The following is a 15,043-nucleotide window of genomic DNA, read 5'->3' on the forward strand; positions in this document are numbered from 1 at the left end:
AGATCTGGGGCTCCACGCAAAATCTCACCTCGTGGGGTATCCTTGATCATGAGGAAGGTTAGAAATCAGCCTACAACTACAAGGGGGGAACTTGTCAATGATCTCAAGGCAGCTGGGACCACTGTCACCACGAAAACCATTGGTAACACATTACGACATAACGGATTGCAATCCTGCAGTGCCCGCAAGGTCCCCCTGCTCCGGAAGGCACATGTGACGGCCCGTCTGAAGTTTGCCAGTGAACACCTAGATGATGCCGAGAGTGATTGGGAGAAGGTGCTGTGGTCAGATGAGACAAAAATTGAGCTCTTTGGCATGAACTCAACTCGCCGTGTTTGGAGGAAGAGAAATGCTGCCTATGACCCAAAGAACACCGTCCCCACTGTCAAGCATGGAGGTGGAAATGTTATGTTTTGGGGGTGTTTCTCTGCTAAGGGCACAGGACTACTTCACCGCATCAATGGGAGAATGGATGGGGCCATGTACCGTACAATTCTGAGTGACAACCTCCTTCCCTCCGCCAGGGCCTTAAAAATGGGTCGTGGCTGGGTCTTCCAGCACGACAATGACCCAAAACATACAGCCAAGGCAACAAAGGAGTGGCTCAGGAAGAAGCACATTAGGGTCATGGAGTGGCCTAGCCAGTCACCAGACCTTAATCCCATTGAAAACTTATGGAGGGAGCTGAAGCTGCGAGTTGCCAAGCTACAGCCCAGAACTCTTAATGATTTAGAGATGATCTGCAAAGAGGAGTGGACCAAAATTCCTCCTGACATGTGTGCAAACCTCATCATCAACTACAGAAGACGTCTGACCGCTGTGCTTGCCAACAAGGGTTTTGCCACCAAGTATTAGGTCTTGTTTGCCAGAGGGATTAAATACTTATTTCCCTCTGCAGAATGCAAATAAATTCATATACTTTCCACAATGTGATTTTCCGGATTTAATTTGTGATGTGCTATCTCTCACTGTTACCAATAACCTACCCTTCAATTATGGGCTGCTCATGTCTTTGTCAGTGGGCAAACTTACAAAATCAGCAAGGGATCAAATACTTATTTCCCCCACTGTATATATTATTTCGGAAGTATGACCCCCCCCCCCCCCTTAAAATCACAGGGATGCTGCTAGACTTATCACTTACTTTGAATCTGCAAATTCAAAACAACCTTTAAAAATGATTTCTATCTGGAATCGGGTGATCCTTGTTAACCGGGAGATATCTAATGTAATGTTATCTAATATTGGTATTTATATTCCGCTTTACCAAAAGAGGCTCCAGGCAGATTCCATCGGAAGAGAGAAGATCAAGACAATTCTTCTTGAAAAACAAGGAGTTCTGCCAAAGGAAATATGAATCCTTGAAGCTGGATACTGATCAGCTGGGAGATAGAGTGCCAGACTAAAGGAGTAGCTGGTGAGACGGATTCTGAATTATTGCAGAGGTGGAAGTTAAACTTCAGTTGAAAAGGGATGTCTGCTTCTTGGCTGGATAGACACAGGGATCAATGTAGGAAGGATCTTGGCCTTTTAGTGAAAAAGATGCTTTCTCAGGGGAAAGTAAGCTGAGGAAATCTGTTCTTAAGCCCTAAAATAGGGGTCCTCAAATCCAGTCCTCAAGGTCTACAACCTAGCCTGATTTTCAGGATTTCCACAATTAATAAGTATGAGGTCTATCTGCATGCAACGGAAGCAGTAATGTGAATAGATCTCATACATATTCACTGTAGAAATCCTGAAAACCAGGCAGGGGTGTGGACCTGAAGGAAAGGATATGAGGACACCTACCCTAGAAAAATTCTACTTTGAAGGGAGAGATGCAGAGAATACCCATAAGACTATGAGCTGAGGAAAATGACCAATAGGTTCAGAACACATACCTGGGGAGGGGAGGGGGGGGGGGGGGGATGAAGCATGAACTTGGCAAGCTTTTCAATGACTGGAGGAAATGGGTCACCTGCAAGGGTGACTTATGAAAACAGGGATTACAAGTCCTACCACAAGTTGATGCTAGCAAATACAATAAATGTAAACATGCACAAACAACTGCCTAACACACTTTTAGAAAGAAGGTGAGGCTTAACAGTTAGTGCATTGGACTATGATTCAGGAGAATCATTTACATGAACTAGAAGTCCAACTGAATGCTTAGTAGTTAACCTTTAATGCAAATAAGCACCAAATGATACATGCAGAGTACAGAAGTCCAAAGGAACTATATGCAGTGGGAGGGAAGAAACTGATGTGCATGACGAAGAGAAAGCTCAGAGATGACAGTATCTGAGGATCTCAAGACAGTGAAACAATGTGACAAGGTACAGGCTAAACCCAGAAGGCTGCTAGACTGCAGAGAGGCATAAGCAACAGGAAAAAAAAATAAAAAAGATGATAATGCCAACAGGTCCATCAATGAGAACTCATTTGGAATATTGTGTTCAATTTTGGAGGCCATAACTTAGTAATGATATTATGAGGCTATAGGTGGTCTAGAGGAAAACAATCAACCAAAATAGTGTGGAGCCTGCAGCAGAAGACATATGAGAAGAAACATGAAAACCTAAATATTTATATACTACAAAAGAGAAGGGACAGAGGAGATAACCTGGGAGTAACTGACAAAGGTAGAAATGAAAGCTGAGGGAGGAGATCAGAACCCCCAAGGGCATGACTGTTAACACAGAAGAACTATGTATGAAAGTTCAGATCCTCTGTGATTCTATACAACAGCTAGACAAGTCTGTTAACTTTCCCATGCTGTAATTAGGGAACATTAACTTTTCACGTAGGCCAGCCCAGTGACAGTGCACAAAGGCTTAGATTTAATTTCTGATTCTGGTTTCCACTTCTCATGCTAGCCAGGGCTGGGCATGTTATACAGGCCCCAACGAAAGAAGTTATAGTCATTGTATAACAGTGATACATAGTGGCCAGACTCAGCAAGCATTATGTACCAGCTTCCATAAGGAGCTATAACTTATGGTCTTTGGCTGGGTTCCCAATAATTGTGAAAATCCCCAAGTAGCTGCAAATGAAAGGCTCATGGCACCATATTTTAGTAGCAACCAATTCCAACTGAAATGGAAGACCTACAAAGCAAGAGGAAACTGCTGGCTACCCTCCTCCCCTGTTTAAAAAAACAAAACCCTTTTTGAAAGCCTTTATAGAGACAAGGAGCCCAATCCTCCATCCCAAAGATGAATGCTTTTACAGATAGCAGTCCTGACTTGGGGTATGCTATCTTTGCGATATTCCCAGTTTTAGTTCTGAAAAATACATTTATCATGGGATTCATAACCTGCGCTACTAAGGTACTGCAGGTTAGTAAATACAGCAGTAAATTTCCTTGTGATAAAGGCACACAAAATGCTAAATTTAATTGAGAACAATAAACATGCTTGAGGTGATGGAGGGTTAAGTGGAGGAGAAGCTTAATGGCCAGTGCACTGGGCTGAGAACCTGGGGAACTGGGTTCAATTCCCACTGCAGCCCCTTGTGACTCTGGCCCCAAGTACAAAAATTAGATTGTGAGTCCACTACGGTCAGAAAAAGTACCCGCATATAAAGCGAATGCTACATACCTGTAGAAGGTATTCTCCGAGGACAGCAGGCTGATTGTTCTCACTGATGGGTGACGTCCACGGCAGCCCCTCCAATCGGAAACTTCACTAGCAAAGGCCTTTGCTAGTCCTCGCGCGCCCATGCGCACCGCGCATGCGCGGCCGTCTTCCCGCCCGAACCGGCTCATGTTCGTCAGTCCCATATGTAGCAAGACAAAGACAAGGGAAGACACAACTCCAAAGGGGAGGCGGGCGGGTTTGTGAGAACAATCAGCCTGCTGTCCTCGGAGAATACCTTCTACAGGTATGTAGCATTCGCTTTCTCCGAGGACAAGCAGGCTGCTTGTTCTCACTGATGGGGATCCCTAGCCCCCAGGCTCACTCAAAACAACAAACATGGTCAACTGGGCCTCGCAACGGCGAGGACATAACTGAGATTGACCTAACAACTTATCCAACTAACTGAGAGTGTAGCCTGGAACAGAATAAACATGGGCCTAGGGGGGGTGGAGTTGGATTCTAAACCCCGAACAGATTCTGAAGCACTGACTGCCCGAACCGACTGTCGCGTCGGGTATCCTGCTGCAGGCAGTAATGAGATGTGAATGTGTGGACAGATGACCACGTCGCAGCTTTGCAGATCTCTTCAATAGTGGCTGACTTCAAGTGGGCCACTGACGCAGCCATGGCTCTAACATTGTGAGCCGTGACATGACCCTCAAGAGCCAGCCCAGCCTGGGCGTAAGTGAAGGAAATGCAATCTGCTAGCCAATTGGAGATGGTGCGTTTCCCCACAGCCACTCCCCTCCTGTTGGGATCAAAAGAAACAAACAATTGGGCGGACTGTCTGTTGGGCTGTGTCCGCTCCAGATAGAAGGCCAATGCTCTTTTGCAGTCCAATGTGTGCAGCTGATGTTCAGCAGGGCAGGAATGAGGACGGGGAAAAAATGTTGGCAAGACAATTGACTGGTTCAGATGGAACTCCGACACTACCTTCGGCAAGAACTTAGGGTGAGTGCGGAGGACTACTCTGTTATGATGAAATTTGGTGTAAGGGGCCTGGGCTACCAGGGCCTGAAGCTCACTGACTCTACGAGCTGAAGTAACTGCCACCAAGAAAATGACCTTCCAAGTCAAGTACTTCAGATGGCAGGAGTTCAGTGGCTCAAAAGGAGGTTTCATCAGCTGGGTGAGAACGACATTGAGATCCCATGACACTGTAGGAGGTTTGACGGGGGGCTTTGACAAAAGCAAACCTCTCATGAAGCGAACAACTACAGGCTGTCCTGAGATTGGCTTACCTTCCACACGGTAATGGTATGCACTGATTGCACTAAGGCGAACCCTTACAGAGTTGGTCTTGAGACCAGACTCAGACAAGTGCAGAAGGTAGTCAAGCAGGGTCTGTGTAGGAAAAGAGCGAGGATCTAGGGCCTTGCTGTCACACCAGACGGCAAACCTCCTCCATAAAAAGAAGTAACTCCTCTTAGTGAGGTTGCATGATCCTGCTCAACCTGTCGGCCAGACTGTTGTTTACGCCTGCCAGATATGTGGCTTGGAGCAACATGCCGTGACGACGAGCCCAGAGCCACCTGCTGACGGCTTCCTGACACAGGGGGCGAGATCCGGTGCCCCCCTGCTTGTTGATGTAATACATGGCAACCTGGTTGTCTGTCTGAATTTGGATAATTTGGTGGGACAGCCGATCTCTGAAAGCCTTCAGAGCGTTCCAGACCGCTCGTAACTCCAGGAGATTGATCTGCAGATCGCGTTCCTGGAGGGACCAGCTTCCCTGGGTGTAAAGCCCATCAACATGAGCTCCCCACTCCAGGAGAGACGCATCCGTAGTCAGCACTTTTTGTGGCTGAGGAATTTGGAAAGGACGTCCCAGAGTCAAATTGGACCAAATCGTCCACCAATACAGGGATTTGAGAAAACTCGTGGACAGGTGGATCACGTCTTCTAGAACCCCAGCAGCCTGAAACCACTGGGAAGCTAGGGTCCATTGAGCAGATCGCATGTGAAGTCGGGCCATGGGAGTCACATGAACTGTGGAGGCCATGTGGCCCAACAATCTCAACATCTGCCGAGCTGTGATCTGCTGGGACGCTCGCACCCGAGAGACGAGGGACAACAAGTTGGTGGCTCTCGTCTCTGGGAGATAGGCACGAGCCGTCCGAGAATCCAGCAGAGCTCCTATGAATTAGAGTCTCTGTACTGGGAGAAGATGGGACTTTGGATAATTTATCACAAACCCCAGTAGCTCCAGGAGGCGAATAGTCATCTGCATGGACTGTAGAGCTCCTGCCTCGGATGTGTTCTTCACCAGCCAATCGTCGAGATAGGGGAACACGTGTACTCCCAGCCTGCGAAGCGCCGCTGCTACTACAGCCAGGCACTTCGTGAACACTCTGGGCGCAGAGGCGAGCCCAAAGGGTAGCACACAGTACTGGAAGTGACGTGTGCCCAGCTGAAATCGCAGATACTGCCTGTGAGCTGGCAGTATTGGGATGTGCGTGTAGGCGTCCTTCAAGTCCAGAGAGCATAGCCAGTCGTTTTCCTGAATCATGGGAAGAAGGGTGCCCAGGGAAAGCATCCTGAACTTTTCCTTGACCAGATATTTGTTCAGGGCCCTTAGATCTAGGATGGGACGCATCCCCCCTGTTTTCTTTTCCACAAGGAAGTACCTGGAACAGAATCCCAGCCCTTCCTGCCCGGATGGCACGGGCTCGACCGCATTGGCGCTGAGAAGGGCGGAGAGTTCCTCTGCAAGTACCTGCTTGTGCTGGAAGCTGTAGGATTGAGCTCCCGGTGGGCAATTTGGAGGTTTGGAAACCAAATTGAGGGTGTATCCTTGCCAGACTATTCGGAGAACCCACTGGTCGGAGGTTATTAGAGGCCACCTTTGGTGAAAAACTTTCAACCTCCCCCCGACCGGTAGATCGCCCGGCACTGACACGTTGATGTCGGCTATGCTCTGCTGGAGCCAGTCAAAACCTCGCTCCTTGCTTTTGCTGGAGAGCCGAGGGGCCTTGCTGAGGCGCACGCTGCTGACGAGAGCGAGCGCGCTGGGGCTTAGCCTGGGCCGCAGGCTGTCGAGAAGGAGGTTGTACCTACGCTTACCAGAAGAGTAGGGAACAGTGTTCCTTCCCCCATAAAAACGTCTACCTGAGGAGGTAGATGCTGAAGGCTGCCGGCGGGAGAACTTGTCGAAAGCGGTATCCCGCTGGTGGAGCTGCTCTACCACCTGTTCGACTTTTTCTCCAAAAATATTGTCCGCTCGGCAAGGGGAGTCCGCAATCCGCTGCTGGATCCTATTCTCCAGGTCGGAGGCACGCAGCCATGAGAGTCTGCGCATCACCACACCTTGAGCAGCGGCCCTGGACGCGACATCAAAGGTATCATATACCCCTCTGGCCAGGAATTTTCTGCACGCCTTCAGCTGCCTGACCACCTCCTGAAATGGCTTGGCTTGCTCAGGAGGGAGCTTGTCCACCAAGCCCGCCAACTGCCGCACATTGTTCCGCATATGTATGCTCGTGTAGAGCTGGTAAGACTGGATTTTGGCCACGAGCATAGAAGAATGGTAGGCCTTCCTCCCAAAGGAGTCTAAGGTTCTAGAGTCCTTGCCCAGGGGCGCCGAAGCATGCTCCCTAGAACTCTTAGCCTTCTTTAGGGCCAGATCCACCACACCAGAGTCGTGAGGCAACTGAGTGCGCATCAGCTCTGGGTCCCCATGGATCCAGTACTGGGACTCGATCTTCTTGGGAATGTGGGGATTAGTTAGAGGTTTGGGCGCGCAAGGACTAGCAAAGGCCTAAAAGTGAAGTTTCCGATTGGAGGGGCTGCCGTGGACGTCACCAATCAGTGAGAACAAGCAGCCTGCTTGTCCTCGGAGAATATAAGAAAACTGCTTTGGTTGTACCCCAGAAAGGTGGTATATCAAATCTATGACCCTTTACCCAAAGTTTACAAGGAGTATCAGTGTGAGATATAAAATCTGAACCCTAGTACTCAAGTTCTCTAATCACTAAGCAACTCCACCCCTTTTGTTTTGCAGGCCTTTTTTCTATGGTTTATGAAAAGTCTACAAACGCCGGCAACTCATCACTGGCAGGAACCACAACTGTAGCGACTTGCAGTGATGGCAGTAAGTAAGAATCACAACGGCCATAACCCCTTTTTAGGCCTGTCATTTCTCCACCATATGGCATAGCACTGTACAATCAATAGAAACCCATTATTGAGGGAAGGGGGAGGACACTGAAAAAGTAGAGGGACGTGGATATTCACTTCACGAAGGCAGACACAAAATCCACTAGGCAAATTCTTCATATTACTGATTATTATGAACATTTTTGTTTTACCACAAGTCACCATCTTCAGTTGCTCAGTTGGTTCATCCAGTCTTTGCAATTTTACAGCTAACTTCTGATAACAGCAGCATTTTCCATAAGCCTGCCTTATGCAGAGTATATCAGAAAGAACAAGTAAATTGTATTTACCTCTATACTAAGGATTAATGATTCATATAGAAGGATTAATTTAGTCAATGGTATTTCCTAGTTTTACAAATCATGATCCTTGAGAAAAATACACATGTAGAGGTTGGTTAAAGCGAAAGCTACATACAGTCAGGCCTTGGATGTCAGGGAAGGAGGACATGGCCCGATGTGCAACTGTTTACCTCCTCCCCTTGTTGCTGTGAAAAGGGTAGGGAGGAAAGACCAGCAGACTGAGGAGGGAGGGGAAAAGGGGCAGTTGGAGCAAACTGAGGGGGATGTATGTCCTGGGGGTAGGGGTAACTGGAGAAAGCTTTGGGGGGGGGGGGGGGGTATAAATCATGGGGGGAGGGGTTGCTGGAGAAAGCCAACTGTAAAAGTCACTGGAGCCAGGTGGGGTATGCATATGCCATAAGGGTAGGGGGTTTCTGGGGTGTGTGCCATACAGATGATTTCTGAAGCAAGCTAGATTGGGGGGGGGGGGGGGGGGAGAGATTGGGATATGTGTACGAAGGGAAAGAGTTAAAAGAAGGTGAGGCGGGAGTATGTGCTGGAAAGAAAAAAAAAAAAGACAGAGATGGGATATATGCTTTGGAGCAAGAGAGAGATGAGGGTGGGAGTAATGTCACATCTTATGATGGGGGAATTCTGCACAAGAAAGTTTACAAATAAAAGTATACAGAATTTTGTTGAATTTTACAATATTGTACATATATTTGAAAGATATTAATCCGCAAATGAACCTTTTCTGGAGATGGGAAGGCGGTAGAACGAGAGGACATGAAATGAGATTGAAGTGGGGCAGACTCAAGAAAAATGTCAGGAAGTATTTTTTCACAGAGAGAGTGGTGGATGCTTGGAATGCCCTCCCGCGGGAGGTGGTGGAGATGAAAACGGTAACGGAATTCAAACATGCGTGGGATAAACATAAAGGAATCCTGTGCAGAAGGAATGGATCCTCAGAAGCTTAGCCGAAATTGGGTGGCGGGGCTGGTGGGGGGAGGAAGGGTTGGTGGTTGGGAGGCGGGGCTAGTGCTGGGCAGACTTCTACGGTCTGTGCCCTGAAAATGACAGATACAAATCAAGGTAAGGTATACACCAAACGTAGCACATATGATTTTATCTTGTCGGGCAGACTGGATGGACCGTGCAGGTCTTTTTCTGCCTTCTTCTACTATGTTACTATAAAACTTTCACAAATTTTGTGCAGAATTCTTTCAGGAGTTTCACCAATAGTCTAACCCTGCCAACACAGGATGGCAATTTTTTTCCTGCAGGTACTCAGGACCTTCAGCATTAAGAGCCAAACACTAAGGGCCCTATTTACTAAGGTGCATGTTATTATCGCTCGCTAAACACTACAGACACCCATATCTATATTAATAATTCTCACCTCAAACATTCTGAAGCTCACTCTGTGGCAGGGAAACTCTGGAGCCCTGCACTTAGGCTGTCACCACTCACTGTCACTCATGCACCACTCACTCTCACTGATAGACCCGCCCACAGCCACGCCCCTCAGCACATAATTTCCTACCTCAACGTTCTAATGAAGCTGCAACTTCCGGTTTGTGAGGTGCCAGAGATTGGAATTTAGCCCCATTGCTGTTTGCCCCGCCCTCGCATCAAACGTGATGACGTCGAGGGCGGAGCTATGACACTTGACCAATCCCATCGATCCGCCCTCAACGTCATCACGTTTGATGCGAGGGCGGGGCATACATCGATCTACTACGCGACAACAAACGGAGGGAGTGAGCCAGGCAGGTTGTAGGTCACAGGCAGCGAGGGAGCCAGCCAGCCACGCTCTACGTCGCGGGGCGGGGCGCCCACGACCACCCTGAAGCACGGAGGGTAAGTCTAGCAACAAGGGAAGGGGGATGGGAACGAAAGCACCTTGCTAGCGCCCGTTTCATTGGGCTCAGAAACGGGCCTTTCTTATTAGTTTTCCATATATGCCATTACAGAATACTAGCATAAACCTGGATTAGTGTGCCTGGTATGCCCATTTATGCCAGGTCAATGGTAGGCATAAGTGGATGAACATAATTTACAGTATTCAATAAGTTAGATGAATATGTTGGAGACATGCCCATGCTCTATCCATGTGTATGCCCCCCCTTGCAGTAACGAACTAAGGGGCGAGTTAACAGCAGGCACCCAGTTATACAACTGCCCTTTAAATTCTTTAAGGAGATTTCTTCTTCCTTTATTACATTGTCCTATTTAGACTCGATCCCTTTGTCTTAAACATGCTGTCCTTTCTTGTTCTCTCTGGTCATCTAACCATACTCAGGGCTGCCAAGAGACTAAGCCAGGCCTGCTCCCCCCCACCCATAGTCCCAAGTCTCCTCCACCCACCCACCCCCATCAACAGCCCACTCCGTCCGCCACCGGGCCCCCTGCATTCAAATCGGCAGTGCCTCACCTCTGTGTGAAAGCAGCAGATCGCCTCCCTTCGGGCCTTCCCTCACTGTGTCCCACCCTCGTCTGATGTAACTTCCAGTTTCCGTGATGGCAGGACACAGGGAAGGCCCGAAGGGAGGCGATCTGCAGCTTCCACACAGACTGGTGAGGCACTGCCAATTTGAATGCAGGGGGCCCGGTAGCGGACGGAGGGGGGCTGTCGACGGAGCCAAGGGCAGGCAGGTGAGACCGGGAATTTTGTCCCCCCTGCCCCCCCTCTTGGCGGCCCTGACCATACTTAGTAGTTGAAATTTCATTATGGCTACAACATCTGATTTATTTAGTTTTAATTTATCATAAAAACTATTTACTTTCCTCTTCAAGACCTTGCTACCTACTTTTTCCGCTGGGCCAACCAACAGAGAACCATCAAACAATGCATCTAATACATTATTGCTTTTTGCCCCATCAAAACCACTTTTACACAAGAGCCCAAAAGTGCAGCAACTCCTACTACCAAAGCAATAGGATACAGTTTCTATGTGCATTGTTTGCAATGATGCTCTTAAAATGGCTATGTAGTATCATTGTAAGTGCATTGTCTGTCTATTTTCCTTCTGTGAGCTATGCAAATTCTATAGCACCTCTATTCCAAATCAACCTTGAGAACAGGAATCTGAGCAAAGAACTCAACCAAAGTCTAAAGCCTGGTACAGCAGAAGGTTAACGGCTAGGCTATTAGGTTGGTGTTCTAGAGTATTGTCTATCCAGCTCATGCAAATAAAGGTGACTCCTCTCCAGAGGCAACACACGGGGTTAGGGATGTGAATCTGATGCCTATCTTTCACATGCTTGTATTCCCACTTACCTTGCTCTATTGTAAATTAAGGGCTCATGTTCTTCTTGAATAGTGGCGTCCATTCCCAGGTCATGGAACATTTCCTTCATGTAATCTACGAATTTCCGTTCAGATGCTCTCTCTACGACAGCACTCACCAGGGTCCAGGCATGAGTAGAGTATAAAAACTGACTTCCTTAAGAAGATATGAGGGTTACTTTGTTAGGAGAGGAATGAGAGAAGAATATAAGGGAAACAAAAAGAAATCCTACAGATATGCACTGTGGCTAGCAGTTGGAATATAACATCACTAACATGGACAAAATACTGGAACAGATAGATAGTAGATGATGGCAGAAAAAGACTATCTATGAAAGATTTACCAAGTCAAAGATCTAACATGCAGAAAGTCCTATGCTATCACGAAATCTCCTTTTCAAGAATAAAAAATCTGAAGTGTAAAAAATCCCCAAAATGTTTTTATTTATTTATGAATTTAAAGGAAGTTAAAGTAAGCGATGCTGAGTTTGAACAAGGTCCAGGTTTATAATACTGGGCAGATCCCACAACGTAGCTCTAGGGGTCTGTTTACTAAGCCACGCTAGTGGCTTCTGCACGACATTGCCATCACAGCCCACCACAGCAATAGCGTATAGCCAGATGCTACTGCTTAGTAAACCCCACGCAGTCTTTTCATAGCTATTTGCAATGGACTAAGCAATGACTACTTGGCTAATGATTTTTCATAATACATCCTCTAGCAACAGATTCCACACCTTAATTACGCATTATGGGTAGGTTCAATAAATGGCGCCCAAAATAGGCACTGTTAAAATCTGTACTAAAATAGTATTCTGTAAAGGGTGTGCTGCTCACAGCGCATGTCCCCTTTCCACACCTAACTTTGGGCGTGAGGGCTTATGCCTAACAAAAGCTGGTGTAAATACTGGCACCCAACTGATGGGAGTTGGGCATACAAATCTAAGTATTCTATATCATCTTGCCTAATTTCTGGGAATGCCCTTGACCCACTCATGCCCCTCCCATGGCTCCCCCCCCCCCCCCATTTGAGTTGTGTGCTATGAAATTTATGTGCCCATGTTAAAGAATAGAGCATAGGGCAGATGCATACGTAAACCCTAATTAATGCCAATTAACTCCAATAACTGATTGTTAGCACCTAATTAATGAGTTTCCACATGCATTCGGGATCCTTGCCCACATTTGGGTGACCGATACAGAAGCCAGAGGTATGTAATAAAATACCTTCTATGATCTGTTTTAAATCAGCTGGTTGTTAGTTTGATGGAGTGTCCTGTTTTAGTGTTTGAAAGGTTAAACAAAGATTACTTTGAAAAATAAAGCTTTTCCCACAAAACCAAGAAAATATATTCAAACCTTGTAGTGTAGAACTTGTTAAAGTGCTTTTGACTTAATACTATTAACTATATAGCATATATAATAATAACATGGAGGGAAAGACCTCAAAGCAACCTGGAGTACTTAGTGATAGTATCACAAAATTCTTAGTATTGACCAGAATAGTTGCATTATTACTAGCCAAAAACCTCCATGTAAATATTTTTAATCCAGTTTTATTTCTTCCTATATTTCTTCCTTCTTTTAAAATCTAGTACTCAAAATGCATCTTGCACCATGTCTTTAAACTTTTATAGCAAAGTCCACTGAAGATATTATATGGAACTTATCTCTAAGTTTTCCCAGCTTTCACCACCACCTGATGGGGGCTCATTTCGCCCACCAGCTTTTTCAAAGGGAGCTGGTTACTTCTGTGCCGTTCCAATATCATCATATATGTGTGGCCCTTCTTGTAGACATACCAAGAAATCTTCAATATCATAAGGGCCAAAGTCAGCTATTCACTTGTCCAGTACTGACGATAAGTAGGTATTTCTCAATGGTTTCTGGAAACTATTACAGTAACTTTCCAGCAAACGCTTGTGAGTTGCCATCTGGGACCAATGCTCATTAAAGACAGATTCCTCAAAGTCTATTTGTGAAATGCGAAACAGAGAATGAACATAGTGATGCAATTGTCTATAAGCATACCAATCCCAAGGCAAAAAAGATCATATTGTTGCTGAAGCAACTCAAATGATATTATCACTGCTTCATCCTCCTCAAGGACACGATGAAGTAACCTAATTCCCTTGTCTCCCCATCTCTGAAAACCACTGCCTAATAAGCCCAGGGGAAAGGATGCATTACACACAATGGGCAGGAACCGAGAGCAATGGGTATGCAGATGGAAACATCTTCGAATCTGACTTCATGCCTATTGCGACAGTCACAGTAACGAATGCTTCCGCAGCCAAGGAAATAAATGCCTGCCCAACACATATAATAGATATCCCAATGGCCAATCAGTATGAATATCCCGTTCAAATGCCAAGAAAAAAAAATCAAACAAAATCACTAACTACCGCCCAGTAGCATCAATCCCACTGGTGGTCAAACTGATGGAAAGCATGGTAACCAAACAACTTACTGATTATATAAACAAATTCACAATATTACATGAATCACAATCTGGATTTCGCCCCTCCATAGCACTGAAACAGTACTAATTACCCTCCTAGCCAAATTCAAGCAGGAAATAGCAACAGGCAAAAGCATACTTCTCCTCCAATTCGACATGTCCAGTGCGTTCGACATGGTAAACCTTAAAATACTACTAAGACTCCTAGATTACTTCGGGATTGGCAGACACATACTTAGTTGGATCAAGGGTTTCCTAACCACTAGAACATATCAAGTGAAATCAAGCTCAAACATATCACCACCATGGAAAGCAGAATACGGAGTACCTCAAGGATCACCGCTATCATCGATCCTTTTCAACCTAATGATGACCCCACTAGCCAAATCCTTATCCAATCAAGGCTTTAACCCTTTCATCTATGCAGACGATGTCACAATATACATTCCTTACAAACGTGATCTGTCGGAAATCAACAACGAAATCAAGCTCAGCTTGAATATCATGGACTCATGGGAAAATGCATTTCAACTAAAACTCAACACAGAAAAAACACACTGTCTCATCATCTCATCCCAATACAATACGAACAAACCCACAAACAAACACCCCAGATTATACCCTCCCTATCTCAGACAGCCTGAAAATTCTCAATGTTACAAATCGACCATAACCTCACACTAGAGAACCATGTGAAATCTACAACAAAGAAAATGTTCCACTCAATGTGGAAACTGAAATGCATGAAACCATTCTTCTCGAGGGAAACATTTTGCAACTTGATACAATCAATGGTACTAAGCCATGTAGATTACTGCAACGGAATTTATGCGGGATGCAAAGAACAAATTATAAGAAACTTCAGACTGTTCAAAACATGGCAGCCGGGCTTATATTTGGAAAAACGTGATTCAAAAGCGCCAAACCCCTCCGAGAAAAACTGCACTGGCTCCCAGTCAAAGAACGTATTGCTTTCAAAATCTGCACCCTGGTTCATAAAATTATCTACGGCGAAGCTCCGGGATACAGGTCAGACATCTTAGACCTACCAACCAGAAACACAACAGGATCAACACGAACATACCTAAATCTCCACTACCCAAGCTGCAAAGGACTCAAATACAAATCAACCTATGCATCCAGCTTTTCCTACATAAGCACACAACTATGGAATGCATTACCAAAAGCCGTGAAAACAACTTCTGATCACCTAAACTTCCTGAAATCATTAAAAACTAAC

General features: G+C 46.0%; 1 protein-coding gene across 2 annotated transcripts in view; it reads right to left on the reverse strand.

Moving 5' to 3' along the window:
* LACTB (lactamase beta) overlaps window positions 1–15,043 on the reverse strand; it is a 97,105-nt gene that overhangs the window by 25,172 nt on the left and 56,890 nt on the right. For both annotated transcript variants that reach the window (XM_030188281.1, XM_030188273.1), the window contains one exon: window positions 11,334–11,499. In XM_030188281.1, the coding sequence (XP_030044141.1) occupies window positions 11,334–11,499 (166 nt within the window). The remainder of the gene's footprint in view (window positions 1–11,333; window positions 11,500–15,043) is intronic.

This window comes from Microcaecilia unicolor, chromosome 1 (assembly GCF_901765095.1).
Source record: "Microcaecilia unicolor chromosome 1, aMicUni1.1, whole genome shotgun sequence".
Lineage (NCBI taxonomy): Eukaryota > Metazoa > Chordata > Amphibia > Gymnophiona > Siphonopidae > Microcaecilia > Microcaecilia unicolor.